The sequence below is a fragment of the Hermetia illucens genome, chromosome 3 (assembly GCF_905115235.1).
Source record: "Hermetia illucens chromosome 3, iHerIll2.2.curated.20191125, whole genome shotgun sequence".
NCBI classification, from domain to species: Eukaryota; Metazoa; Arthropoda; class Insecta; order Diptera; family Stratiomyidae; genus Hermetia; species Hermetia illucens.
In genome coordinates, this window is record NC_051851.1 from 59,819,973 (window position 1) to 59,847,220 (window position 27,248).

Consider the following 27,248-nt stretch of genomic DNA (forward strand, 5'->3'; position numbering starts at 1 on the left):
AAAGGGTAGAAAATATCTGCAGCGAAACTTAGACTGCAAAGTTCCATTACTGGCGAGTAAGAAGGTGGTAATCAAGGGCCTATTCCAAATCGTGAGTCAGTCCGAGCTGGGGAAATCTAAGGCTGACATGCTGCCCCTATTACTAACAAATGAATTAAAAATGAAATTCACGAACGAAGCCAAACCAAAAGAGATCCAACCACGACTCCATGGATCGTTCCATGGCAAGAACGGAGTATTTTGTTTCTTTTGTTTTCCTTTATCGTTTCAATCGGAATTGTCAGTTGATTTTTACTCGAAGATTCTTTTATGTTTTTAATTCTTAAACCTCAATCTATTTGGGTCGCGAGGACGTTGCAGATGTCGATAGAATTCTTCGCCTCCTTGTTAAGAGGATGAAATAGTTTTAAGTTACATTTAGGTAGCAATAGACCTTGCGATTGCTATGTAAATTATTTTCTAGGGAATAAAATATAAATAAAGATTTTTGCGCTGAGGTTTATGTTAATAATAAAATCAAAGTGACACTTTTTTGTTGATTTCCGAGCTGCCCCAAAACGGTATGCCTTGACGTTGCAGCCTATCAACAAGTTGATGCCCTCGATACGGCTACGATAATGAAAGTCAGATAGTTATTCTGGTAGAGCTGATCGAACGTGAGCCAGATTGAGTTTACAATTTCAAATAAGAGGTAGTCAAAATAAAACATACCAAATGTAAAGGTGTAGGCATTTCAGTGTCAACAGGTTTCCAAATCAAAGAAATTGAGAAACCCTAATAGTCCTCATACCACAACTACTACCCTTACTGTCCTCATACAACTTTAACTTATTTCTCAAGCTAGCTATTCAATGAATTAATTTCGCTATCAAAATAAATTTTAGTATTCCTTTACAACTCAATTTACTACAGAAAAATAAATATAGTACGCTGTTCTAACATAAGAAAATCTGAAACTGCGTAAGACGATTCTAAATGAAAGGTAAATATCAGCAAAGCTTCTTATTTATATAAACAGAATGCGTAGCCTAAAGCAACAAAATCAACAGAAATTCCAAAATACCTTCTGAGCAGAATATTCATTTCCTACAAGTCAATCTGCTCCTGCTGCTGACTCTCAACACCAAGCCGCACAATTTAAATCTGTTTACGTTGCTGAGGCAAAGAGATAATAATCAACACCTTCGTGAAGGAGCACCAAAGACAATGCAAAACTGGCAAACATTTCCGAGCTATGGAGTTTCCTGTGTGGTATGATCCCCTTAAGCTAAAAGGAAATTACAAAATCCATCTGAATGTTATCCACTTTTGTGTTCTTCCCTTGAATAAAAGGGGATTTTTCGCTCATTAAATTTTCAATATGCAAATTCCATATGAGGATATGTGCATAGATACTCGCTTTTAGGTTAACGGAAGTATCGCGTGTGAAGTAACAAATATCGGTCGAACATGAGGTTAAAATCGGCAAACAAGGATAGAAGGTAATGATTGGGAACCACGTGAGAAGCTTGAGTAATTTCCCGTCAAATCCTCAAGCCAGCAATTTATTAAAATCAAAATGGGAAATGATGGTTTAATCAATCTCGATTTAATTACATATACAGTGGTCATTTTCCCTATATGAGGCGGGACCCCATTATTAATAGGTCCCGACAATATGCTCCAACTCCTTCTGTTATTATCTTAGGCCAGAGTACCCCTATTACACGAAGCAGACATGAATTGATGAAAGCTTGGAGATTTGGTAGCTCATCTTGATGTTAGTGTTGAGCTAGTTATATTTCCAGATGTTGGACAAAATGGCGAAGGGGGACTTAATGCTGTTAATTTTCGAGCGACATCAAGTTCGATGTCGCCGTCAGCAAAAGCCACGTTGCTTGGATACGCAAATTGCCCAACTCCTTCGCTATTTGGCCTATTAATACATACCAATAGGAAGTCAGTGCGACTCCAGTTACCTACTTCCCCAAATCCCAAACTGGACAAGATCTATATGACTCAGTGAGGGAGATGCCATCAGCATAGTCGTAGTGTTTGGGGAGAATAACATTGTCAATTGAACCCCTGTGCGTCCTGCAACCAAGGCACCATGCAGAATGTCAGCGATAGTAAGACGAATTGAATATAAGGTGCCATCAACGTATATGCACTACGAACTTCCGGTTTCCCAACTTGTTTGTGTTTAAAGTAAAGTAAAGTATTATTCTTGCAGTTTTGTGTTTCTTCTTAGTCACTTGTAATCAGGGCCGTAAAGAGAAAATCCGGGCTGGGAATGGTGGTTATTATCTGGCCGTATTTTATCCCCTTTTTCGTTGGAATTTCTATTCCGGGCCTCCGAGGAAGCTCCGAGTCCCCTTTCCCATCCTCTCGTCAGACCTGCTTCTAGTTAAGATTTTTCATGATTCAGTTTTGCCATTGTTTCTTTATTTGCGTTCGAATATCCTTCTTAAATTCTTTGGAAATTGCCATAAGGGACTTTCGCTGATTGTTAAATAAGAGAATCCTTTCCGCCGTCCCCCCCCCCCCCTAACTCCCTATAAATCACATACTATGCACAAGGGACTTCTCCAATAAACGGTATATGCCGAGATTTCGCAGTATATGCTGAGGCAGAGCAGACATCGGATGAGGATGTAATCTAAAGTAAAGGCAAATTAACATCTGAGTGTAATTATTCGAAATAATAAAAGACTTGTTTTTTCTTATTCGCTAGTGTTGATATTTTTATTTTTGCAAATACCTGCCCTGGCCTACGCCATCACTGCATCTTAGGCAGGGTCTGCTTTGTCTTCTTTTTCTACCATAGATATTGCCCTAATAGACTTTCCGGGTGGGATCATCCTCATCCATACGGATTAAGTGACCCGCCCACCGTAACCTATTGAGCCGGATTTTATCCACAACCGGACGGTCATGGTATCGCTCATAGATTTCGTCATTGTGTAGGCTACGGAATCGTCCATCCTCATGTAGGGGGCCAAAACTTCTTCTTCTACTCTCGAACGCGACCAAGAGTTCGTAATTCTTCTTGCTAAGAACCCAAGTCTCCGAGGAATACATGAGAACTGGCAAGATCATAGTCTTGTACAGTAAGAGCTTTGACCCTATGATGAGACGTTTCGAGCGGAACAGTTTTTGTAAGCTGAAATAGGCTCTGTTGGCTGACAACAACCGTGCGCGGATTTCATCATCGTAGCTAAAAAAGTCAAGCGACGACGGCTTTACGGTTTCTTACCAGGGCAGAGGCAAATCGTCAGACGCTGCCTCACCTCTGCCCTGGGAGCAGCGTGACCGTAGCGGCTCGCAGATGTTGAATGCTCCTTTATATAATTCGTAGAACACGACATGCCTACGAATTATATTGAACGCAAATCCGCCTTATTGATCAGAGCTTGGCCAGAGCTGAAATATTCGTTTTGAGAATGAAGGGGGTCCTAAGTCCGCATCAACTTAATGCAGGACCGGACCAATTGGGGAGCAACTTACTCCCTCTTTTCTGGTCCACGCACCCCTCGCTTAGGGCTTGCACCCAAACTTTTTAAAAAAGTCAAGCGACGACGGCTTTACGGTTTCTTACCAGGGCAGAGGCAAATCGTCAGACGCTGCCTCACCTCTGCCTCATCGTAGCTGTTATCGGTTGTAATTTTCGACCCTAGATAGGAGAGATTGTCAACGGTCTCAAAGTTGTTTTCTCCTATCTTTATTCTTCCCGTTTGACCAGTGCGGTTTGATGTTGTTGGTTGGTTAGTTTTCGGTGCTGACGTTGCCACCATATATTTTGTCTTGCCTTCATTGATGTGCAGCCCAAGATCTCGCGCCGCCTGGTCGATCTTGATGAAAGCAGTTTGTACGTTTCGGGTAGTTCTTCTCATGATGTCGATATCGTCAGCATAGGCCAGTAGTTGGGTGGACTTAAAGAAGATCGTACCTCTTGCATTTACCTCAGCATCACGGATCACTTTCTTGAGGGCCAGGTTAAAGAGGACGCATGATAGGGCATCCCCTTGTCGTAGACCATTGTTGATGTCGAATGGTCTTGCGAGTGATCCTGCTGATTTTATCTGGCCTCGCATATTGGTCAGGGTCAGCCTAGTCAATCTTATTAATTTCGTCGGAATACCGAATTCCCTCATGGCCATGTACAGTTTTACCCTGGCTATGCTATCATAGGCGGCTTTAAAATCGATGAATAGATGGTGCAACTGTTGTCCATATTCCAACAGTTTTTCCATCGTTTGGCGCACAGAGCAAATCTGATCTATTGTTGATTTGCCTGGAGTGAAGCCTCTTTGGTATGGGCCAATGATGGGGCTATCCGGCCTAGCAAAATAGCGGAGAATATCTTATAGGTGGTACTCAGCAACGTGATACCTCTATAATTGCTGCACTGTGTGATATATTCCTTTTTACGTATGGGACAGATAATGCCTCGTTGCCAATCGTCAGGCATTGATTCGCTGTCCCATACCTTGAGCACAAGTGGATGAACCACTGGTCGCCTACATATTTAACCAATTCGCCTGTAATTCCATCTTATGATTTTTTAGCTGATGAATTGCACGGACTGTTTCTCCTAAAGCGAACAAATATTAAATGCAATAAAATCTGATTTCTGACCAAAAATTAAGACCTTCGCTTAATTTATTATTCATTGGAAATAAAGGGAGCCAAGTGGTTTTAACTATCTATCTATCTATAATCAGTTTTCTCTCTGACTGTCTATCAATCCGTCTGTCTGTCACACCAATTTCTCAGAAGCGGTTACTCCCATTGATAAGAAAGTGGTGGGAAGGTGGGAACTATGAACGTCCACGCATTCATTGAATAACATCGTTCTAAGTTGAGTTTAAGGAAACGCCATACATGCAAAATGAATTGGTCATTTCCTTCGCCGACCCATTCTAAAAATCTACCCAACCCAAAAATCTGAAAATGCTCAGAATCACTAAACACTATACAGTGCCTAGGCCCCAAAATACTCTCCATACCGGTATATGCTGAGATAAAATGCTTAATAGTATGTTACTACATTTTTTGGGTAATTGATTTTCGTATCTTAAGCGCCTAGCTTCTGGTTTCATGACTTATTAAAAAAAATGTTAACAATAAAATAAAATGGAGTCTTTATACGTTATTACTGACATCTGGAATTAGGATGCAAAACTATTAATTGATGAATTTTTTTGAATTCCTGGTATTTGTTTTTCGCGGTCAAAGTGGATTCCTATAAAAAACGGTTGTTGGTTTATAGGAAGCACTTCTCCATTTGTAGTAATCTGAAGTCGAAAAATCAAATAAATTCATATTTCGAATACTTGCCTCTATCGTTCGAACCAGGATTATAAATTTACTTTACGTAAGTTTCATAGCTGCAAAAATTGCGGTTGCACCCCGAAGATACTATTTTTGATATATACTGCAACAGTAAGGTCAACGATTAGGTAATCTGGGCAGAAAAAACTCAGCACACAATCCAGGGAGTTGCACAAACTCCAAAGACCGGCTTGCGTTTGTATCAGTGAGCAATGAAAATATGCCCACTGGCAGTGAGGCGGGAAGCTGCCTAAATCGAAGGAATATTGATATTGATACTTCTAGACGGCACTTAGGTCCAATCAGATGAACTCTAAACTAGTAACAGTGCCTTGAGAGGCTGAATATGCTCGGCTTGTAAAATAAGGTCTGGATACTCTAGGTTCTCTAGTCGGGTTGGAAGCCAATGAGGTAGTCGACGAACTGGCCAGAAAGGGGACAGGGATGCCTGTACACGAGCCAGAACCCTTCTGTGGTATCGCAAACGGGTTCACGGCTATAACATTAAATTAAGAAGAACGCCTGAGGGAACTATACTGGGCGAGCCTACCAGAAATAGGGCTGCCCAGGGCGCTTATTGGGAGATACGAACCCAAACACAAAAAGCACTGTTTAAACCTCACCAAGGAGAACCTCCGAATCACTGTGAGAATTCTCACCTGTCACTGCCGACTAAACTATCACCCAGCGAAGCTAAGGATATCTATGGACACTGCCTAAAAGTTCCACGCGTAGTGTGTCGAAAACTTCATACGCCTTCTAGGAGAGTGTCCGGGCAATTGTGCAAAGTAGGGCGAGACACCTGGGAGAATACTTAATACCAGATTAAGCTAAAATATTTGAAAGTAGGGAATATACTAAAATTCCTAACGATTAAAGGCTCGCTTGACATATTATAGTTAATAGGTACACTACCACCAGTAAAAGGGCCACAATAGTTATTTAAGGACCCAGCGCAACTTCCCTTAATAGAATAATAATACTAAAGATTAAAATGGCGGAGTTGTAAATCAAAATTAGAAATTAATCGAACTTGAACAACTGATATGTACAAAAAAGAAAAAAAAATTCAGCCCGGTGAAAAAATGTGATTTCGAGACAAACACGTTTAAAGTTTTCGTTTTGTATGTACATCAACGTCCTTTTCTATGTGCTGTAACTTGGTAAATATTTCGAATTTCGCTCCAAAATTCCTTCACTATACTCCCAACTGTTTGCAAAATATACTGTAATGAACTGTGGAGACAAGGATCATCAAGCGGCCATCCTGAGTAGCCAGAGACGACCTAGAGGCAAGAGCTATCCCAAAACCAAAAGAGTTGGCAAAATTTACCATTTACCTGCAAATATTGAAGCTCCATCGGCGTACTCTATCAGCACGTACTTGTCCGGCTCTGTGGTGTCTCGGGAATGTGGGGTCCTTTGAGCGCTTCGATCCCTCATCATTCTACAAAAATTTTCGAAGTTTCTGCGTCGCACCAAAATCCGATCGCCTCGACTCGTCTCAAGTGACTGAACGGCATCCGGCAGAAAAATTCCCAAAAACGCCCCTAATTGCCTAGAATTGACTTGCCAGGTGTTACCCCCATCTGACTTTCACTTCTGACATCGCGTCGCTGCTTCCACCAGCCCATTTCCCAGAGGCGACACTTTTACCTCCTCGATTTTTACTTCACGTTCCTTGTCACTACACTGACGAAAATCCGGTAAACCTTTCCATCTGTGTTGATTGGATTCGAATTGCGTTTTCCTAGTCCCCTTTTAAGTCTTAAATTCGTACGTACTTCGCAAGATGCGAAACTTTTAATGCAAAAGTACCTATTGTTCCGTCTTTGCCGGGCCAGTTGATTATTTTCCATGTTCTCAGAAGACTCTTCACCCCTGGTTCATCTCACGCCGTTGCTCGCGAGGACTTTTCCACTCTTGGTTTTTTTTATAGCTGAAAAAAATATTCCATATCCTCGAAGGCGGACTGTAAAACGAACTTGTATAACCTCACGACTTCATATCTAAAGAAATACAAATCACTCCCGCACCAGGCTGACGTATTGCCTAGATTCTTCAGACGTTTCTCAGCTATTCTAAATCGTAGTTTTCCCTCGGACAACAATTTTTCCTGACTTTTTCACGAACGTGCGAAACTTTGAAGGATTACAGTCATAAGTCGCTCCTGCCGTCGCCAGTCCACCGTCCGCTAATCAGCTACCCAACGGTAAATAGACCACGGTCCCGCTAAAATCGACCTTTAATTTCGGAGTTCATGTCGACTCTGCGTTGGCAACAGTTGCATTAACGGATGCGGCAGATCATCCCCCCTCCATCCTCCATCCCTCCATCAATTCGCCCGAAAGCAATCAATAATGTGTAATATGCTGTAAAATTTAAGGTAACTGCACCAGTGAGTACATCGTTTAAAACAAAATAGGGAAGAAATTTATTTAATTGAGATGTATGTTTAAAGGAAGGACAGGATGGGAATTGTATAAAAAAATAATTGGGGACAACTAAAGGGGTACAGAAAAATATCAGACTAAAGGGATTATTGCACCTTATCGAACACATTGTCTATTCAAACTGACCCCGAAAAAGGCGAATGAAATCCCACTTCCGTCACTGCGGCCATATAATATATAAAATAAAAAATAAAAAGCTGTCACATAGGAAACCAGCTTAATTACATTCAAAACGAAACCTACATTAAAGAAGCAATTTAAACTTTAAGGATTCCCGAAAGGAAAGAAAATGAATGAATAAATAACCAAAAGAATAAGATTTCAAAATACATTCCCAAACGTGCACACACGTGCTTATCCTGATCTTGAAATTAAACCCTTCCAATTCGAGAGAACAAATCCAGCAAACAATTGCCGTGATACAGTGGTTATTGGGTTGGAAAATGGGACACTTTGTCCTTCATATGAGATGAACAAGCTTAAGAAAAACGATAACTCCTGTACATGAGTGAAAGACGAATTTACCATAAAAATCCGGAAAAGCCCGTCAATCAAGTTTTTCATGAAATACCCTCAAATTCCAAGTAAGGTTAATCTGGGTTTCCGGATTGTTTGACTTTATCTTTAACTCGGTTGTCACATGGCCACTAAATCGTTTACAATATTTCATGCACGTTGTACAGCACCGGTTTGAAAAACTAAGAAAATAAATTTAACCTATTTTTTTTAAATAAATGACTCACTTGAGATATTTAGGAGCAATTCCCGTTCCCTTAGCGGAGAAATACGCATAGAAACCTTGCGGATATTTTCTGTTAGCGAAACTCGATCCGCAAGTATCCAACATTCTTTGGATGTGAATGGAAAAAAAAAACAATCTCATTGAAGTCGGTGAATCCTGTAAAACTTTTTCTTGGAAACATCTAAAAATCCGACCACGTTTCGCAGCCAGTTGGATAGCTAACGACGGGAGCAGCAACCACAGCGAACAAATCTCGCGAATAGGAGGGAACCAGGACGTTGTTCAACTAAAAAAACGATTCTGCTTTCAACATGCTTGCTCCTTTCATTCCGTTTACGCAACAATATATCTTGATTATTTTTATAGAATAAATATCTAATATCAAGAAGGATTATCTCGTTCTTTTTAAAGCAGAGAAGGAAAGTTATTATTTCGAGATGTGCGAGTTTTGAGTGCGGACGCTATCAAAAAAAAGGATCAAGTTATGTTTATTCACGAAGCAAAATCGTGATGACTACTAACGATTTCCCGGGAAATTATACAGAATCTTTTTGTTTTCTCATTAAGGGCATTCCGCATCGGCCTCAGCTGTGGAGTGGAAATGAGTTAAACTTGAGAAAGGTTGCAAAACCCCTCCAACATTTTTTTTAATAAATTGCCAGTAAGAAGTACAAGAAAGTGCTAGAAAATGGACGTGAAAGCTATGATAGCAAACCAACGAGAATGCGAATGATGCTATTCATTACGTATTCAATCACTCTTGGGTGCTATTCTCGTGGGTTGAAGATAAATCTGAGAGAATATTTGCTTAGGATTCAATAAAAGGGAATCAAACCCATCAAAATGAAGACAGTTAACTTAGGGTATATTCCATATTTATATCCGAAAAGGAAGCATGAACAATTGAAACCACTTTACGGTGAAGATAAAGCTATTTTCGGCATTGAAGGAAAATTGAAAATTTGACACTGTTACTTTGATGCCTGTGGAAATCGACGCGATGGTTCAAAAATTAGTTTTACTATCATAAACTAGCCAAAGTGTTAATGATTTTTACAGATGCTTCTCATTCAAAACTATACTTTCATCAAGAACCAATGTCATTTCACACCTATTAAATACAAACAAAACAGAAATTGGAAACATGACGCTTCAAATATAAAATATTTTGTGCTTTTCTTATGTAAGGAATTCAATTGTACACCATATGTATTTCGAGACACCACGCCCCACTAAAGCCGGGGTATCGTTATTGTTCCCTATCAGAATGCACACAAACTCAACAGACAATGCCCAGAAGAAAACGTTTTTAAGGGTTTGTGTAAAACAAAACCTTGTTTAAATAGGTTTATTCTCTGTCCGTCCATCAATCTGTTTGCATTTTTTTGGGATGTGGAGATCTTCTAACGCCACTGCTATACATGTTCCAACGTGTGAAATTTTTACCCACTAAAATCATCCCCTGGCTTCTGTCCTCTTCCCCACGGAACCACCGCAAGGTGTTACAACACGGGCTGGAAATGGCTCTTTGTCTCTCCTTTCACCCACAGTTTTCTCGTCTCCTCTGCCTCTCTCAACTTGCACTGAAGTCCGCTTCACCATCTGGTGCACTGCATTCCAGTTCTAGTGGCATACAATCATTTTCCCAATTCCAATTGGGTACCCTTCCTCCAAATGTCTCCTCTAAACCCTTCCCTTCTTCTGCGAATCTAGGGCAATAGAAGAAAATATGCTCCAGGTCCTCTAGAATACCGTCGGAGCTGGGGCAGTTAGACGAGCTATCCAGTTTAAACCAGTAGAGATCATGTCTCATGAGAAGCCACGTGAGATTATCATGCATTTTCTGCGTTCACACCTTGATAATGATAATAATAATCGTTGGCCTAACAATCCATATTGGATCAGGGTCTTGAAGTGTGTTAGACCACTTCATTCAAAACTGTAACGATACACTACAGTACACTACATGAGGCAATGTGGTCAACATTGCGCTCGCCCGAGATGATTACCCTGATTTGGTTCAAGTACTCATTCACAGCTGAGTCGACTGGTATCCGACATCCAGTCACGATAACAAATCCCTTTGTCGCCAAGAAGATTTCAACCGCAACCTTCTGCTACGACAGCCCAGCGCTCTAACCACTTGAGCCATCCGGACACTTACACTTTGATACTGGGAATTATCAGGTTGTCCACAAAGTTTTCGCACAAATCAAAGACAGAATTCAGCAGATAAGTTTATAAAAACCTTTAATTATTTAATCTAATATATAATTGCCTCCATTAGATACGACTTCCCTCCATCTATCGGGCAACTTCAAAATCCCCCCTCTATAAAACTCTTCCCCCTTCCCCTCAAAGTACGTGCGAAGTGCACTTTGGAGGTCAGCTTCAGAAGTCATTTTTTTACCATCCAGAAAATGTTGGAGGGACCTGAACAAATGGTAATCAGAAGGAGCAAGGTCGGGACTATACGCAGGATGACTCAAAACTTCCCAGCCAAGCTCACTCAATTTTCGCTGAGTAGTTAAAGATGTATGCGGCCGGGCGTTATCATGATGAAAGACAATATTTCGCCTGTTGACCAATGCTGGTCGTTTCGAACGTAGCTGGGTGTTTAATCTGTCGAGCTGCTCGCAGTACTTATCGGCGGTAATGGTCTCGTTTGGTCCCAAAAGCTCGTAGTGTATGGGGCCACGAACGTCCCACCATATACTGAGCATTCGCTTCTGCTGATGAATAGACGGCTTTGCTACCGACCCGGTTGATCTCGATGAGTGTAGGCTCGTTTCTTCGCTACGTTTTCGTACACAATCCATTTCTCATCGCCAGTTACCAATCGATTCAAAAAAGGGTCGTTTTCGTTCCGTAAAAGGTTAGCGGAGCAAATTCTCACTCTATCGGCCAGATTTCGCTCAGTCAGTTCGTGCGGTACCCACTTTGTGCTCTTCAAAACATATCCAAGACGCGTAATGGCTACTGCTACTCCTGATTTTGATACACCGAGATCCTCTGCAAGCACACGTGTCGAAAGAAAAGGATTCGCTTCCAGTTTGTTGCGCAGGATATCGTCGTCAATCGTATAGGGTCTTCCTGAGCGAGGTTCATCTTCAAGTGTCAGGTCTCCGCTGTAGAATTTTTCGAACCAATCGTAAACTGTCCTGCGCTTTACCTTTCCTTCACCGAATACCTTCGACAAATTTTCAATCGCATTCGGCACCTTGGTCCCCATTTGAAACTCGTACAAAATGCAATGACGAAAATGTACTTTGTCGAATTCCATGTTTATCCTTGAATATCCTTCACAACACTGATCCTTCAAGGATAATTTACCATGCATTTTATAGTTAGGACTCTGACCTTTCCATTGGGATATCACATGTTGTACCTGCTGTTTTGGTTTGTCTGCTAATTGCTTTTTAATTGTCACATTAATATTTGTGCGAAAACTTTGTGGACAACCTGATAATATATGGCTCCATTGACCCTTTCGCCCCCTTTCCCACCGTTGTTGCTTTCTGCCGAACGATTTTTGAGTTTCGATGTTTTTCACGTGCCAATGAGAGGAAGAATCTGGGCCATCATAGATGCACGTTATCTCGTCGGCCAAAATGTCGAGCGGTATCATTCCGACTACCACGTAGACCATTGCATCTTAGATGATTCTAAAACCAAAGCAGACTCTTAAGACGATCTTTCTATGAACCGTGCTAATTTTGGGGCATTGTATATGGTATCCAGTGTAATCATCCAAACTGGCGCTGCATAGAACAGTATGGAGCTCACCACTCTAGCTAGAAATAGCCTATAGCAACATCCTTGCCAAGGTAATACTAACATTGGACGCCTTAGTGGGAACATGTTGTAAGTGCTGCTTGAAATTCAACCCCGCATCTATCATCACTCCAAAGCATTCGATTGCTGATGTTGCAATGATGATATGCTTCACCATTCTAATACGAGTAATAGTTTCCTTACGCCAATTGATGATAAGCACTGCCTTTGCTTTATCCTCCGTGAGTGCACATTTCAGACCCTTCTTTATAGCAGTGATAGCTTCGGATGAGTAAAATTCCACATCCGCGAGACGTTTTGCAACAGCAATCACCAGAGGGTCATCGGCGTAACCCACTATTGTGGCCTTGCTACCAACTAGCGTGTTGAGCACATCATTATGCATGATGTTTCATAATAGCGGTCCCAGCAACGCAAAGGCCTGTGAAATGCTCGCTAATTTTTTCTGGATTCTTTAGGTCGTATCAGAACTTTTTACCTATTAAATCTCTGGCGACAAACGTAGTTAAGTAACTGGGTACAGCAATTGCCGCCAAAGACCCCCGATTAAGGTTCAAACTGGCCGAGTTCAATGCATTTTTCACGTCAATTGTGATCATTGCACAATACTTGCCAGTACCGCCCGTTCCATGCATTACATTCTCAGCTAAGCCTCTGACCAGTCTAATGGCGTCGACGATTGATCTGACTGTACGGAAGCCCAATTGTCGGTCTGATAAGCCCTTCAGATTCACCACAGCCGGGGGAAATCTGTTATAGATTATTCACTCCAGCATTTCCCCCACAGCATCCAATAGGCATATCATGTAGATCTGTAGGAAGATGATTCACCTTGAAACTTACCAGAATAAGATAACAACACTTGCCTATGTCGTTTCCATGACTCAGAGAAGATCCTCCACCAGTCATGCTTGGCAGATCCACTACCGAACTAGACGTCCATTTCCGATAAGCATCAACCTGGCCATCGTTAGGCGATATGGCGGAAGCATTCAAGAGACAAGGCCTTCCTGCATTCGTCAATGAGCTGCCCTAGGTACATGAATTAAAGGTACCGATGATGAGTTTTGACCTTCGTCCTTTTATATCCATGCTTGGAGGAGCATAGCAACTATAGACATATATGCTGTCTATCAGTCTGTCTGTTTATTTGCCTGTCTGTGACGCGTATTATCTCAGAAGCGATTACACCTATTGTTACAACATCTGGTAGAAAGATGGTAACTCTGAATTTAATATAATCATGTGTATGAAATGGAAGGTCCCGATGAGTACTTTCCAATCCTGGTATCAGTTTTGCCGTTTGATACAAAATAGGAATATGCAGGGGCTGGAAAGTGGTAATTGCTTGCATGGACCTATTCGCAGAAAACCGAAACCAAAAAGTCGAAAGAAGTCATTATACGGTGCCCAGCCGTCAAAATGTCCTCTGTGTTAATACCTGTTAAAATAAAGTTAATAATAGTCAAAATATATTATCATATTTATTGTTAGTATATTTTTTAGAAGTTGATTTGGAACACGTCTCAAGCTTATCTTAGAAACATCAAGTTTTGATGTAATGTATGGCATGCCATAGAGTCTAATACTACTAAATTTGATAGAAATCACACTATTGCTAACAAGGTTATAAGGTCAAAAGTGTGAATAGTTTTAACTCTACAAGCTATGGTAAAGATTCCCACTCAATCAAATATTGCTGTATAAGACTTGTTTTTTTACCCACTAAAACCACCCCCTTTTCTCCCTTGCCCCGTGAGGCCACCCGTATTACATCACATGGCGGAGTTAGCTCATTTTAGCTAGGTCTCCTTTCATCTTGCCGCGGCGTTCCTAACCGCGCCTTCCTAACTATTTCTGCTTTTCCAGGTGGCCCTGGATCGTTGCAATCCTGGAACATAGAATTTTCCAGGCAAAATTTTCCAGTGATTGCATTTTGGCTACAGTTCCTCCGGGTATCTGCTTTCCTCTACAGACCTCAGCATTGGAAGAATATATGAGCTGAGTCCTCCGGGAGCCTGTACAGGTACTGCCGTTATCCTCCATGGTCAGCATGAATTTTTGTGAGACTATAATTGATCTTCCATCCACCGCTGTTGCCTTCTAATTATAGGTCTCTCCTTTTCAACTTTTTTCGCTGACGATAAAAGACCGATGGGGAACTGCGACTGCATATAGCATGGTGAAACCCACCACCATGGCTACAAGCAAACTGTAGGTATGCCGCGGCATCAATTCAACATTCTCCAATAGCACTGATTGCGTTGCATGAGTATATCTCAGAATCTTCGGAATGTTTTGTGAACACAACTCGAAACCGGAAGATTAAGTACATCGTTACCCATGTTGTTCCTGCAACTGGCTATCGACAACGGCAACGAGATATGTGGGAACACGCTTCGAACAACCCAGCGCACATGTACGCTCTGGACTTCATAGCGAGCTTAGGACCTGTATTCAGTATTCGGCCTAGGCGCAGAGCTTTGTTGTCATCTATTCTGCTGTAGAACTCATACAGCCCATCTGTGGTTACTTCAGGAATTGCTGCCACATCCAGAGATCTTTGAAAGGTGTTCACAGCCCTTTCTTTTTGAGAGAAAGCTTCTGAAAAAGTTCCAACAACGTGGTAGAGCTCGTGATCTATGGGGATCAACGGCGTCTGAGTGATGGCGCCCTCCTACGTATTTACATCCGCTTCGGAGTAGAGGACATTCCCGCTGGAATTTAAGGTTTTTATTGGCTTGCCTATATGCATGCTCTCTTTTCATCTGGCAGACTGATCGAAGGCCGGCAAGTTCACTGTTCCACCCTGATTGAGTCTTTTACCAGTGATGGGGTCTTCAACCCTTTGCGTTGTTTTCTCTGATTCCCCATTCGAGAGCTCCCGGATTAAAATGACCGACAATCACTTTTGGGCTTTATCCGCTTGTTTCATGAACAAGGTTGTCCAGCGTATCTTCAAACTCAGACAATGTGAGACTACGGGCGTAGCAGCTTTACCTGTACACATCGCTTATTTTCCCCCACGAAAAGTAACCGGCTGATTCATAGTGAATTATATAGCTTGGCGGCTGCATACCTAAATCGGCACTAGTTCACTTATGATGGCTATTTCCATATCAGATTAGAGATAGAAATAAACGGCCCTGCAATGATAAGGTTCTATTGAAAAACGGCAGAGAATTCCTCTGATTCGAACTTTCCGTGCTGACAAAAAATGTCAGCATTACCTTCACTGGTAACCGCATTGTTACCGTTAGAGGCTTTTCTTAAACTCACGATGAATTCTTCTCCTAGTTCCTCAAATTTAAATTGTTCCTTCAGTGCAATGCAGATTTCTGCACTGCATGTTACTTCGTCGAGACCTTTGCACTCCCATAGATCTCCTATTTGTCCGTGGCGTACTCTCCAAGGGAGTTTTCCAATTGGTTATGAAAGCCTCCAGTTTTGCCCAAACTGAATTTTTTCAGCTCAAACAAGAGATTGGCTTGCAGAGCTCTTTGGGTCTTGCTGACATATCCGCCTAGATCTTTTAGGATGGAGCCAGCTTCGACCTTTTTTTGTATCTCCGCGGACGACGGATTTCCCATGCTGGAGATAACAATTGCCGCTGTGCGATTTCGCACCTTCCACCATTTTTAGTTCCCTTAGGCTTCGCTTCGGACGATGATTGCATCTTGTGGTACAGACGTCCTCCCTTTTATACTTTTAGTTCGGTTCTTCGGAACTAATAGGCCTACAAATAAGTTCTGTCCGTTTTCACTATAGATGGCGTAGCTTGTTTTTTATTCCATTGACCCACATTTCCAAACATTCATCGGAAAGCTACTGTCAATAGGAACAAACGTCAGTATAAATTATTTAATTGAAGTGTAAACAACAATACTTTTTTCATCAACGAAAATGGCCAATTTTGTACCAAATAATGTGTTTTTGCGGGGAGTTCTACTTCATTATTTCAATATGAAGAAAAAAGCAACCGAAAGTCATCGCATTTTGGTGGAAGTTTATGGTGACCATGCTCTATCTGAACGAACGTGTCAGAGGTGGTTTGGACGATTTAAAAGTGGCAATTTTGACTTGGAAGACGAAGAGCGCGCCGGACGGCCAACAATTTTTGAAGATGAAGAATTAGAGACATTGCTCGACCAAGATACATCGCAAACGGAAGAAGAACTTGGAAAAACACTTGGAGTCACTCAGCAAGCCATTTCCGTTTAAAAGCAATGGGAATGATCCGAAAGGTCGGAAGTTGGGTTCCGTATGAACTGAAGCCAAGAGACGTCGAACGCCGTTTTTTCACGTGCGAACATCTGCTCCAACGACAAGAAAGGAAGGGTTTTCTGCATCGAATAGTTACTGGCGATGAAAAGTGGATCCATTACGATAATCCCAAGCGTCGGGCAACGTGGCCTCATCATCGACGGCCAAAGCGAATATTCATGGTGAGAAGATCATGCCGTGTATATGGTGGGACCAGCTGGGTGTGGTATACTATGAGCTGCTAAAACCGAACGAAACGGTCACGGGCAAACTCTACCGACGTCAAATGATGCGTTTGAGCCGCGAACTCAAGAAAAAACGGCCGCAATACCAGCAAAGGCATGATAAAGTTACTTTGCAACATGGCAATGCTCGTCCACATGTTGCACAGTCCGTTAAAACATATCTAGAAACGTTGAAATGGGAAGTCCTACCCCACCCGCCGTACTCTCCAGACATTACTCCTTCTGATTACTATTTGTTCCGGTCGATGCAGCATGGCCTGGCTGACCAGCACTTCTCCAATTACAACGAACTCAAAAAATGGCTCGATGAGTGGATAGCGGCCAAGCAGGCCAATTTTTGGCGCGATGGTATCTATGAATTGTCTGGAAGATCGAAGAAAGTTGTGGCTAGCGATGGGCAATACTTTGAACAATGAATGTATAAACAATTTTTCACAATAAAGCTTCAAATTTAAAGAAAAAACCGACAGAACTTATTTGTAACCCCTATACTAGCATGCTTTTTTTCTTCTAAGGTCCCTCTTCATTCACCAGAGGATCACCATCTTTCTCCCGCACTCATTTATTTGGTACCAGGTCGATGGCACTTCGGTTAGGTGTCACCTGGGCCGCCGATGGCATTGTTTGAAAGGCTGATTTCAGCATTTTCTTGTGTACTCTTTCTCCCTTCTACGACCTACTATTGGCTCTCATCATGTTTTTGATGCACGTTAGGCTTGTCCTTCATAAACTTGGACAACTCAGCTATTTTTACTTCAAGCTGCATGAAGTGTAGCTCCTCCATGTCAAGCTTCTGTTTTCTGTAAATCTTGGCCGGATTAATGTGCTTTCTAAGCTCTCGTTTTTGCCCTTTTTGGTATTGGTGGAGGTCGGAAAATAGAAGAACTTCTCCTGGATGGGTCAATTCCATGATTTTAGAGTATTTCCTGCGGTCGTCCTTATTGGACCAATGGGCGGGGGAGGGGGGGTCGAAACCACCATATTCGGCCAGCAATTTCCTCTCGATCCATCAATTTTCGCCTATGGACAATCGGAAAAGAAAGTACATGAACCCATATTTACACATCAATGGATATGCCTCTATCCACGACCTGGTGTCGCGGCCGATGGGAGATCCGGCTGTCTGCCTCCTTGGCTCTCTGTATATCCTCCACACGGAGTTTTCTGAGAAGTAGTTGCACCGATTCACACCAGTGTCTAGGCCTCTAAATACCCTCCATTTCGATATTCGGCACAAAAAAGTTAATAATATTATATTATCATATTTTTTATCCTAGTTTTAGAAAATTTTCCCGGATTAAAAACTGTGATATTTTTTTCCAAAATTTTCTAAAAATTCATTCATTCACTAAGTTCATGACCCAAGATAGTTGGCTTTGGAATGACGATGCTCAAACGAAGGTCCGTGGGAAAAACACCTCTATCATAAGTTTCTCGACGATAAAACGGGAAGCGAGTAAACCGATCACATTAGAAAGATCTTTACGATGAATTGGACACTCGGAATGATAATGATCGACTTGTCAAAAACCAACTCCAACGCACAGAGGATACCGAACACTTCTGTTGCATTAATGACAAGAGCAGTACTTTGCTTACCGATCGACGGGAATATTTCGAGCAGGTCTCAATGGAAAGATTTCTTCCACGAGCATTGCTAGCATTTGTAGGAATTCCATCTGTCAGCACACCGAAGTTGAGGAAGCAATAATACGAATGCAACAGGACCTGACGACTCGCATCCGAGCAAAGAGCTGGGACCAAACACTGTGGCTCAGTGAGCTCTTCAGAAGGTGGAACGCCATCTGAATGGTAAGCAATATTCCACTATGGAAAAAGAAAGGTAACCCAAAAGAGTGTTCAAATTACCGTCCATTCCGGTCGCTGTCCCATACCATGAAGATTTTTGAAAGCGCCGATGTTACGTACAACCAAACTAAGCCAGATTTATCAAGAATTAATCATGAGGAAGCACCGCGAGAAGCATTTCTGCATCTAAAGAAGGCCTTTGACCGTACGCCACATGAGTTCATCCGGTATGGTCTGCAGTAACATCTAGTACCAGAAAAACTCGTGCGCTGGGTTAAGTTGCTCTACCATGACCAGAAAAGTAAAATTCGACGCCTGGTGGGCATATCAAAACCGCTTCGTGTTGCTGTCGGTGTTCATCAAGGAAGCGCCCTGCCACCACTCCTCTTTATTTTAATTATTGACAATGTCACACAGGACATCCAACGTCCAGCGCCCTACACTACTTTATACAGATGTTTTCCTAGCATCTAATAGCAAAAATGATCTCGAGCAACTTGTCCAAAAATGGAATGATCGTTTCATACAACACGGTCTTAGATTGAATCTGAATAAAACTGAATTTTTGACGACCGATCCGCATGAAACAGGCACAATCACTGTCAGCGGCAGTGACCTGTCCAGAATTGAGCAATTTAAATATCTCGGGTCAATACTATCAGCCAATAGAGAACTGCGTTATGAAATTACTTCACGCATTAGCACAACCTGGATGAAGTGATGTTTTTTGGATCGATGTATCAACGAACAACTCAAGTTGAAAATTTACCGCAGGGTCGTCTACCCTATCGCCCTCTATTATTCTGAATGTTGACCGACTACAAAAGACAATGAATGGCGCCTCGCGGTAATAGAGACGAAGATATTAAGTTGAAACAGTGGCATAACATGTCTTGATCACGACCGGAATAAGGATACCTGCGATCAATATGGGGTAGTACTGATCGTGGGAAAATTGCGAGAGAGACGTCTTCGATGTTATAATCACGTAATTGGCGCTAACAAGTGTTCGCTTGCCAAGATTGGTCTGAATGTCGAACCTAACGAAAAACGATCAAAAGACCGACTGAAGAAAAATAAGAAGTCTATTGGCATCGATTTTTTTGGGAGACTGCTTTTTTCAGGATTTGTAAATATTTGACATCGATATGCCGTCGTGCACGTCTGACTGGCTTTTCCCATGGTTTGTGGGTATACGGATCGATAGGCGGCTTTCACTAAGTATCAAGTCACAGTTATTTTCTCGGAAAGTGCGCACGTGAAATATACAGTCAATTGCTCTTGGATCAGCATATGGTTGATTTGGAGTCGGTATATATTCTTTCAGTATATAAAATGATTCACGTCAATATGAAACAAGGACTCCGTGTTTTAAATTGAAAAGAACTCACACGATGTAGCCGAATTTGACTTAACGAAAATTTAATAACAACAAAAGGATTCGCTTCCAATAAAGATATTGAAAGGGAATCATATGATCCTAAGTTATAATCTACGCTGGTACAAAAATTTGTACTCCAGGTTTCCTCGAGAACAAAACCTTTTGTACTTTATAGAGAGTATAATATTTTAAGCCCTAGCTCCAATATAGGGGAAGCTTCTTCTTGAACTCAACATAAAATTGTGCGATTCTTTAAATGTAAAAGGTTTTTTAGACCACATACATATACTCAGGAATTTGGTGACAATAAGTTTAACTAGGTGCTTTGAGTGTGAGAGACAGGCAGCCGAAGGAGGCATTAAAAAGTTTGGCTTCGATTCCGATTGAAAATACTTTTGAGCAACTCAAAAATTTATAAGCTCAAGACCAAAGACAAATTATAACGGAGGTCCGACCTCTATTTCATCAGCCTTTACTGGTACCTTCACATGTACATACATGTGTATTAGTAATACAGTACCATAGATCCAGATTTTCGAATTCAAACCAAAGTTCTATGATAACGTGTGTTTGCCATAACAATACGCCCAAGAAGGATAATAGAAATTCCACTAATTATTATGTCTGACAACAGGCGTAGAAAGTACGTATTTACCCCCAATTGGTACCAATTAACCTATTGCCATTAATGTGTTCATTCCACTTTGCTGAAATTCATTACTGGCGCCTCCTTCCATTAATTTCTTTTTCATTTTGGTTTCATTGGTAAATGGGTACCAATTAATTCTCATTCCGAAATTGTAAAGATAGCTAGGACAACAATGAATACGACCAAACATCCATATATTGCCCAGAGCATGGCATTATCCCGAGCTACATTTGATGGTGTGGTCAGCGACATTTCCATTTGCCAGAAAAAGAAAATCCGTTCCGGATATTTTCTCCATTTTTACTGCAAATTATCCATGGCCAATTTGGTTTCCGCCTGAAAATCATTCTTTTTATACCACCATTGTTCTCCGAAAAGGCCTTTTATTTTTCCGTTCCATTCTCGTGTTTTTATTTTCCCGATTTTCACTTAGTGATCAAATATATACACAACTTTATTGTATAGTTTTTCATGACCTGTTTGTTTTTCCAGGACATGCACATCTCACCGATTTCAATATTGCAACGAGATTGCAACGTGATGGTCTGGCGTCCAGTATGTCTGGCACAAAACCGTATATGGCGCCCGAAGTTTTTGCCTGTGCTTTAGAGGAAATTGGTAAGTCTATCTGTGCAGGTAGTGAGTGGGCGAATGTATAAGGGAATGAATCCAATATGCAAATGGGTGTACCTGGGGGTGAATGGGTAGAATAATAGTTTTGTCGCAGGATCCAACGATACAAAGCGGCAGGAAATTGTTAATGTTTTATTATGTCTTTGCAGCTGGCTACAGCTACCCCGTGGATTGGTGGTCGTTGGGAATCGTAGCGTATGAAATGCGGGCGGGCGGACGCCCATTTATTGTTCACTCGTGTACACCGTTAACCGAAGTGAAGAATATTCTCAATACAGCTGTTCATTATCCACGTTACTGGAGTAGTAATTTTGTTGATCTTCTTAGTAGGGTAAGTATTCTTTTCTTCTATGTACTCTTGCCAGCTACTTTGCTGCCCCACACGAACACTCTTTACGGACGTAAAGGAATCAAATTTGAACTCACTGATGCAAGTGAACCAACCTTAGCCTTAGTCAATGTGATTTCCCAAAAATAATTTTTTCTTATCGTTTCCTACACATATTATAATATGATAAATGCAATTCAACATCCTTTGAAATTCCACCGAAATTCAACGACTAGAAATTAGCGAATTTTTTTTTTAAGTGTTACAGAATTTTCAAAACTGATGGACACTACATGAATGGGTAATAGAACTGTCAATGATTGCCCCTAAACTCCTATGTTGTACAGGGTGCGGCAGCATAACTTCCTTTTTTAAAATGCGCGCCACTCAGTTAGTTGATGTCATAGCGGAGCGCTAGTGGTCTCGTTCAAGAGGGGATACTGTAAAGATTTGTCCCGACATGGTTCAGTCGCCATTATGCGTTGGAATAGTGAGGAGCGTGCCTTTGCCGTTGAGGTTTACTTTTCAAGCGGATGTTCGGTTATTGCAACACAGCGTGCATTTCGGAATCGTTTTAATTTAGCCCCGTTGGCTCCCGTCCCAGACCGCAAATCAATTGTTACATGGGTCACTACATTCAGACAAACTGCAAGTGCGACAAAAGGAAGAACTGGAGTCCCTCGGCCCGTTAGATCACCTGAGAACATTGAAGCAGTGAGAGCGTCAATGTTGCGATCGCCACGGCGTTCTGCGCGCAAACACGCATCTGCCCTTGGACTATCCGATCATTCTGTGAGAAGAATTCTTCGTGATGATCTTCATTTTCATCCCTATAAGATGGCGATAGTGCTGCAACTTTCAGAACGTGACTTCAAATCTCGGATGAACGCGTGTGAGCTTCTTCTTGATGTCGTTCCCAAGGGTGCTATTGTTCTTTTTAGCGATGAAGCCCATTTTCATTTGTGTGGGTCGGTTAACAAACAAAACATGCGCTACTACGCTGACACCAACCCTGGAGAATTGCATCAAAAGTCTTTGCATTCACCCAAAGTCACAGTGTGGTGTGCAATTTCCTCAGCTGGAATTATTGGTCCCTGGTTTTTTGAGGAAAATGAGGTTACAGTGACAGTGAATTCGGACCGGTATGTAAACATGCTACAGAATTTTTTTTCCCCACGGCTAGAAAATTTGGATTTGGGGGACACTTGGTTCCAACAAGACGGTACAACAGCACACTTCAAGAGCATCGATGTGATTTTTTCCTATGGGGTTTTTTGAAATCCCGTGTTTATGTGAACCGTCCAAGAGCCCTACAAGATTTGAAGACCAACATCCAAGAAGAAATTGCCAACATAACACCTGTTATGCTAACAAGAGTCATGACAAACACCAGAAATCGGTTTACGCAATGTATGGAGAATGGGGGACGTCACCTAACAGATTTGATCTTCAAAACAATGTAAATAAAAACTTTAGACATGTACCTACATTATAAAAAATAAATAAATATTTTCCGATGCATACAATAGTTTTTATTGAGTTTTGAAAAAAGGAAGTTATGCTGCCGCACCCTCTATATATAGCACGTTAAGCGCACCGCGCCAGCGATGTCAGTCCTTGACAATGTGCCTCAACTAATCCTACGATTTTTTCAGAAGTTTGCACTCTTCCCTCCTTGTTCTCCGTGGTTCTGTGTCACATCGTTCTAGAGCGACCCACTGCCGGCCATTCTAGGACAGTTGCACTGCATGGAATAATCTAGAATGAAGTCGCCCTTTCTTAACATGTGATTTATCCACTACCAATTCCGCTTTTCCATAAACCACGGGTAGAAAGACGTTACATTCGGTACAACCGCAAACAGAAGCAACGCTTGTAAGATATACAAATTGATCAACGCCTCTACCCATTAGAACGCGAATTTTTTAAGCCATCTCCTCCAAATCCAGAGCTATTTGACCAATCATGACTTTTTGCGTAGTCGAGCTATTTATTAGTCCAGTCGTTAAGACCGAAAACTCGGTGCGCCCTCCGAATTCTTTATGTCAAAACCGATTGACGTGAAATTTGGATGGAGGTTGCATGAGAAACAAAAGTTATATAGTGATAATGTGCGCATCCCCTCCGGGTGGACATTTTTTTTCGAAATAACCTCAGCCATCGATTAAATGGTCGATTCTAAGCAAAAAATGTTGTGTGAAAATCGTTCGTACAAGTAGTAGTTTTCGAGTTATTCATGTTCAAACATTTCATGTAGAAAAGATACAAAGCAGAAATTGTTTTTTTGTAGGTGCGGAGAGAGTTCTAGCTCGTCAAATGTAAATTAGTAATGTCGTAATAAAAATTAAAAATCAGTAACTTTTGATCTACAGCTCTTTTAAAGTGCTCTCATACAAAAGCTCGCAGTTCAAATCTCACTGGTGGCAGTGGGATTTGTATCGTGATTTGATGTCGGATACCAGTCGACTCAGCTGTGAATGAGTACCTGAGTCAAATCAGGATAACAATCTCGGACGAGCGCAATGCTGACCACACTGCCTCCTACAGTGTACTACTGTAGAGGATGGTTACGGTCTTGAATGAAGTGTTCTAACACACTTCAAGGCCCTGATCCAATATGGATTGTTGTACCAACGATTATTGTTATTATTATATGGCTAAAAATCCAAAATATTTCTTCATATTTTTTTCTAACTGCACCCCAAACAAACCAACATTGGCTATTACCGAGTACTATACTTATATATGCGGGTGCAGAAATTGATCGTATGTTAAGTGCGCCACCAGCATTAAGTTGATGCATACTTTGGACATGGGGTCTCAAAAAAAAATATTTTCAGCTCTAGTCATGTTGTGTTCTGCGAATTATATAAAGGAGTATATAATCAGCAGACCGCTTCGGTCACGCTGCTTCCAAGGCAGAGGTGAGGCAGCATCTGACGATTTGCCTCTGCCCTGGTAAGAAACCGTAAAGCTGTCATCGCCTAACGTTTTGAGGGTTTGGGTGCTAAGCCCTAAACAAGGGTCCGTGCACCAAAAAAAGAGGGAGTAATTTGCTCCCCATTTGTTCCGGTTCAGCATTAAGTTCATGCGGCCTTAGGACCCCATAATTCTCAAAAAAAAATTAATTTTTATATTCAGGAGACTTTATATTATACAAGATAGGGCAAAAGTAATCACCCGATGTTCTTTTGCTGTAATTTTTAAGATTTTGTGTGAAGCAAAATCTTATTAGAATCGAGCCAATATCTGTCTGTCTGTCTATCATACCCGATTTATTGGGAAACCGCTTGACCGATTGTCATGAAAGTTGGTGAGAATGTGTGGTCAGTGGATCCCTTTACATACAGCAAGTGGCGCTATTTTGTATTGCGTGTAAGGGTGGACTCCATGGAATGCAATGGAGGCGAATGAAGGATGCAAATTTTTTTTCACAAAATGTGGTCATGTGGGTTGTCAAATGAAAGGGCTCAATTAAATTAAATTACTTTTCGAAGCTGGGCCCATATTTGATCTCACGTGGACAGTGAGAGTTAACAATATAGCCCCGGAAAAGTGTAACAAGTCTCTTTCTCAGAACCTATCCAACCGAAAAATCCGAAAAAATCAAAGTGGTGTCTCTAAACGAAATCTAGACCCAAAAATACATCTCGTTTCGATATCTGCATAAATAAAGTTGATAATAGTATACTCTTATATTTAGAAATTTAACCGGAAACTCCCTTAAGTTGATACTGGCAGTAAAAAATATATATGTATATGTATGTATAGGGGAGGCATAACTTTGGAAAGTTTAAAGCAAATCCAACTATTGTTAACAAAGTTATAGAAGGTGAAACTTTTCCGTCTTATGTGAATTTCATCATAACATATCAATTTGTCAATACCACAATAAAGTAAGCTCATATGAAAGGGAATCCCAAGGAAACATTTCGTTTTAATTTTTCAATCATTTATATATCAGTGTCAATTACTCAAGCCAGACATTTGTATCATACATACTTATATGTATATGCTAATGAAGCTTTGGGGTAGTGTCTAATTCAGATAGATATATTTGTGATATAATGAACAAGCAGTATTCAATATACTGTTACGACTCGTACCGCTGCGTAGCACTAAACAAAAACCCGTTCTATAACTTTAATATAAGCGCTGATTTGACACTAAATTATGCAACCGTACTGCACAATTAATTATAAAACAGTTCCTTCAACTAGTACAATTCGAGGTGTATCTATAACCAATGCAATTTGTTCTAATTCTACGAACAAGAATTGCTGCTATCCCCCCAACGTTTAAAAGGAAGCAAGTCTGTCCAGGTGCACTACTTTTAATTTCGCTTTGTTATTCCCAAACCTTTGGATCCGATAGACGACGTTATTTAATCTTTTCACTACTCGATAAGGCCCTTCCCATTGTGACTGCAGCTTTCGCGATTTCCTTTCTCTGCGTTGTGGATAATGAAGTAGCACCAGTTGTCCCTCGAAAAAGCCTTCAGAATTTACCCTTAAGTCGTACCTTGCCTTCATCCTCTCTACTTGATCCCAGCTCTTATGGTCCTTGCCGGCGACCTTCTAAAGATATTCTTTCAGTGTAAATCTTTCTACCATTCCATTTGATTGTGGATGCATTGGCGTTGCTCGGGTTTTGCAGATACACTCATCCATATATACATTTTTGAAAAACTCCAATTCAAAGTTTCTTCCTTTGGCTGTGTGTAATCCTAACGGAACCCCAAACCGACATACCCAATTTTCCACAAATATGTCCGCGCACGTTTTTACCTCCTGGTTGGATATTGGATATACTTGCGCTCATTTACTAAAATAGTTGATAATGACGAGCACATGCTTATTGCCTTTGCTGCTTGTTGAAAGCGACCCCGCTATATATATGGCAATGCGCTCGAAAGGTGCTAGTATATTTCCGTAGGTTTCCCCGACTTCGTGTTTGTGGTCCCTTTGCAGATATACATTGCACGCATGTTCCTATTCAGTCAGCCACGGACTGTCGGCATCCAATCTAATAAAATCTACGCTTCATTTTCTCCATGATTTGGATTATACCCAGGTGTCCACCGCTTGTTCCCTAATGGTATTCCTCAATGATTTCATTTATTTTCGCCTTTGGAACGATGATTAGCTTTTGTAAGGGTTCTCCATCCTCGCTTTACCAGACACGATAAAGACATCCATCTTCCAACTGGAGGCTCTGCCATTGAGCCCAATAAGCCTTTGCGGTTGGACTTTCATTTGGAATGTCTTCCCAAACAGGATTCTGGTTTTTCTCTTTAAACTCTATTATTATGGCTAGATCAGAATCATTTTTCTGGTCTTTTCGTATATGCTCTTTAGTCATTCCTCATCAGGTAAAACCTTTACTAGAAGAATGTCGATGATTCCGGCTTTTCTTTCTGCACGGCTACAGAACTTGCACTCCACACCACACGGTCGTCTTGACAATGCATATGCATTTCCGTGCTGCCCTTCTTTACGATGTTTAATATGAAAATAACTTCCGAGTTTCTCAATTCAAAGAGTCAGTTGTCCTTTCGGATTTTGGAACTGTAGAAGCCACCGTAAAGCAGCATGGTCCGTCCTGAAATGAAATGGCTGTCCATAGGGGTACATATGG

At 41.3% G+C, this 27,248-nt stretch overlaps 1 protein-coding gene across 2 annotated transcripts in view; it reads left to right on the plus strand.

Annotated features, from left to right (window-relative positions):
• The window catches only part of LOC119651996 (serine/threonine-protein kinase 32A), a 394,508-nt gene that overhangs the window by 347,384 nt on the left and 19,876 nt on the right, over positions 1 to 27,248 (plus strand). For both annotated transcript variants that reach the window (XM_038055918.1, XM_038055919.1), the window contains 2 exons: positions 21,143 to 21,268; positions 21,433 to 21,614. In XM_038055918.1, the coding sequence (XP_037911846.1) occupies positions 21,143 to 21,268; positions 21,433 to 21,614 (308 nt within the window). The remainder of the gene's footprint in view (positions 1 to 21,142; positions 21,269 to 21,432; positions 21,615 to 27,248) is intronic.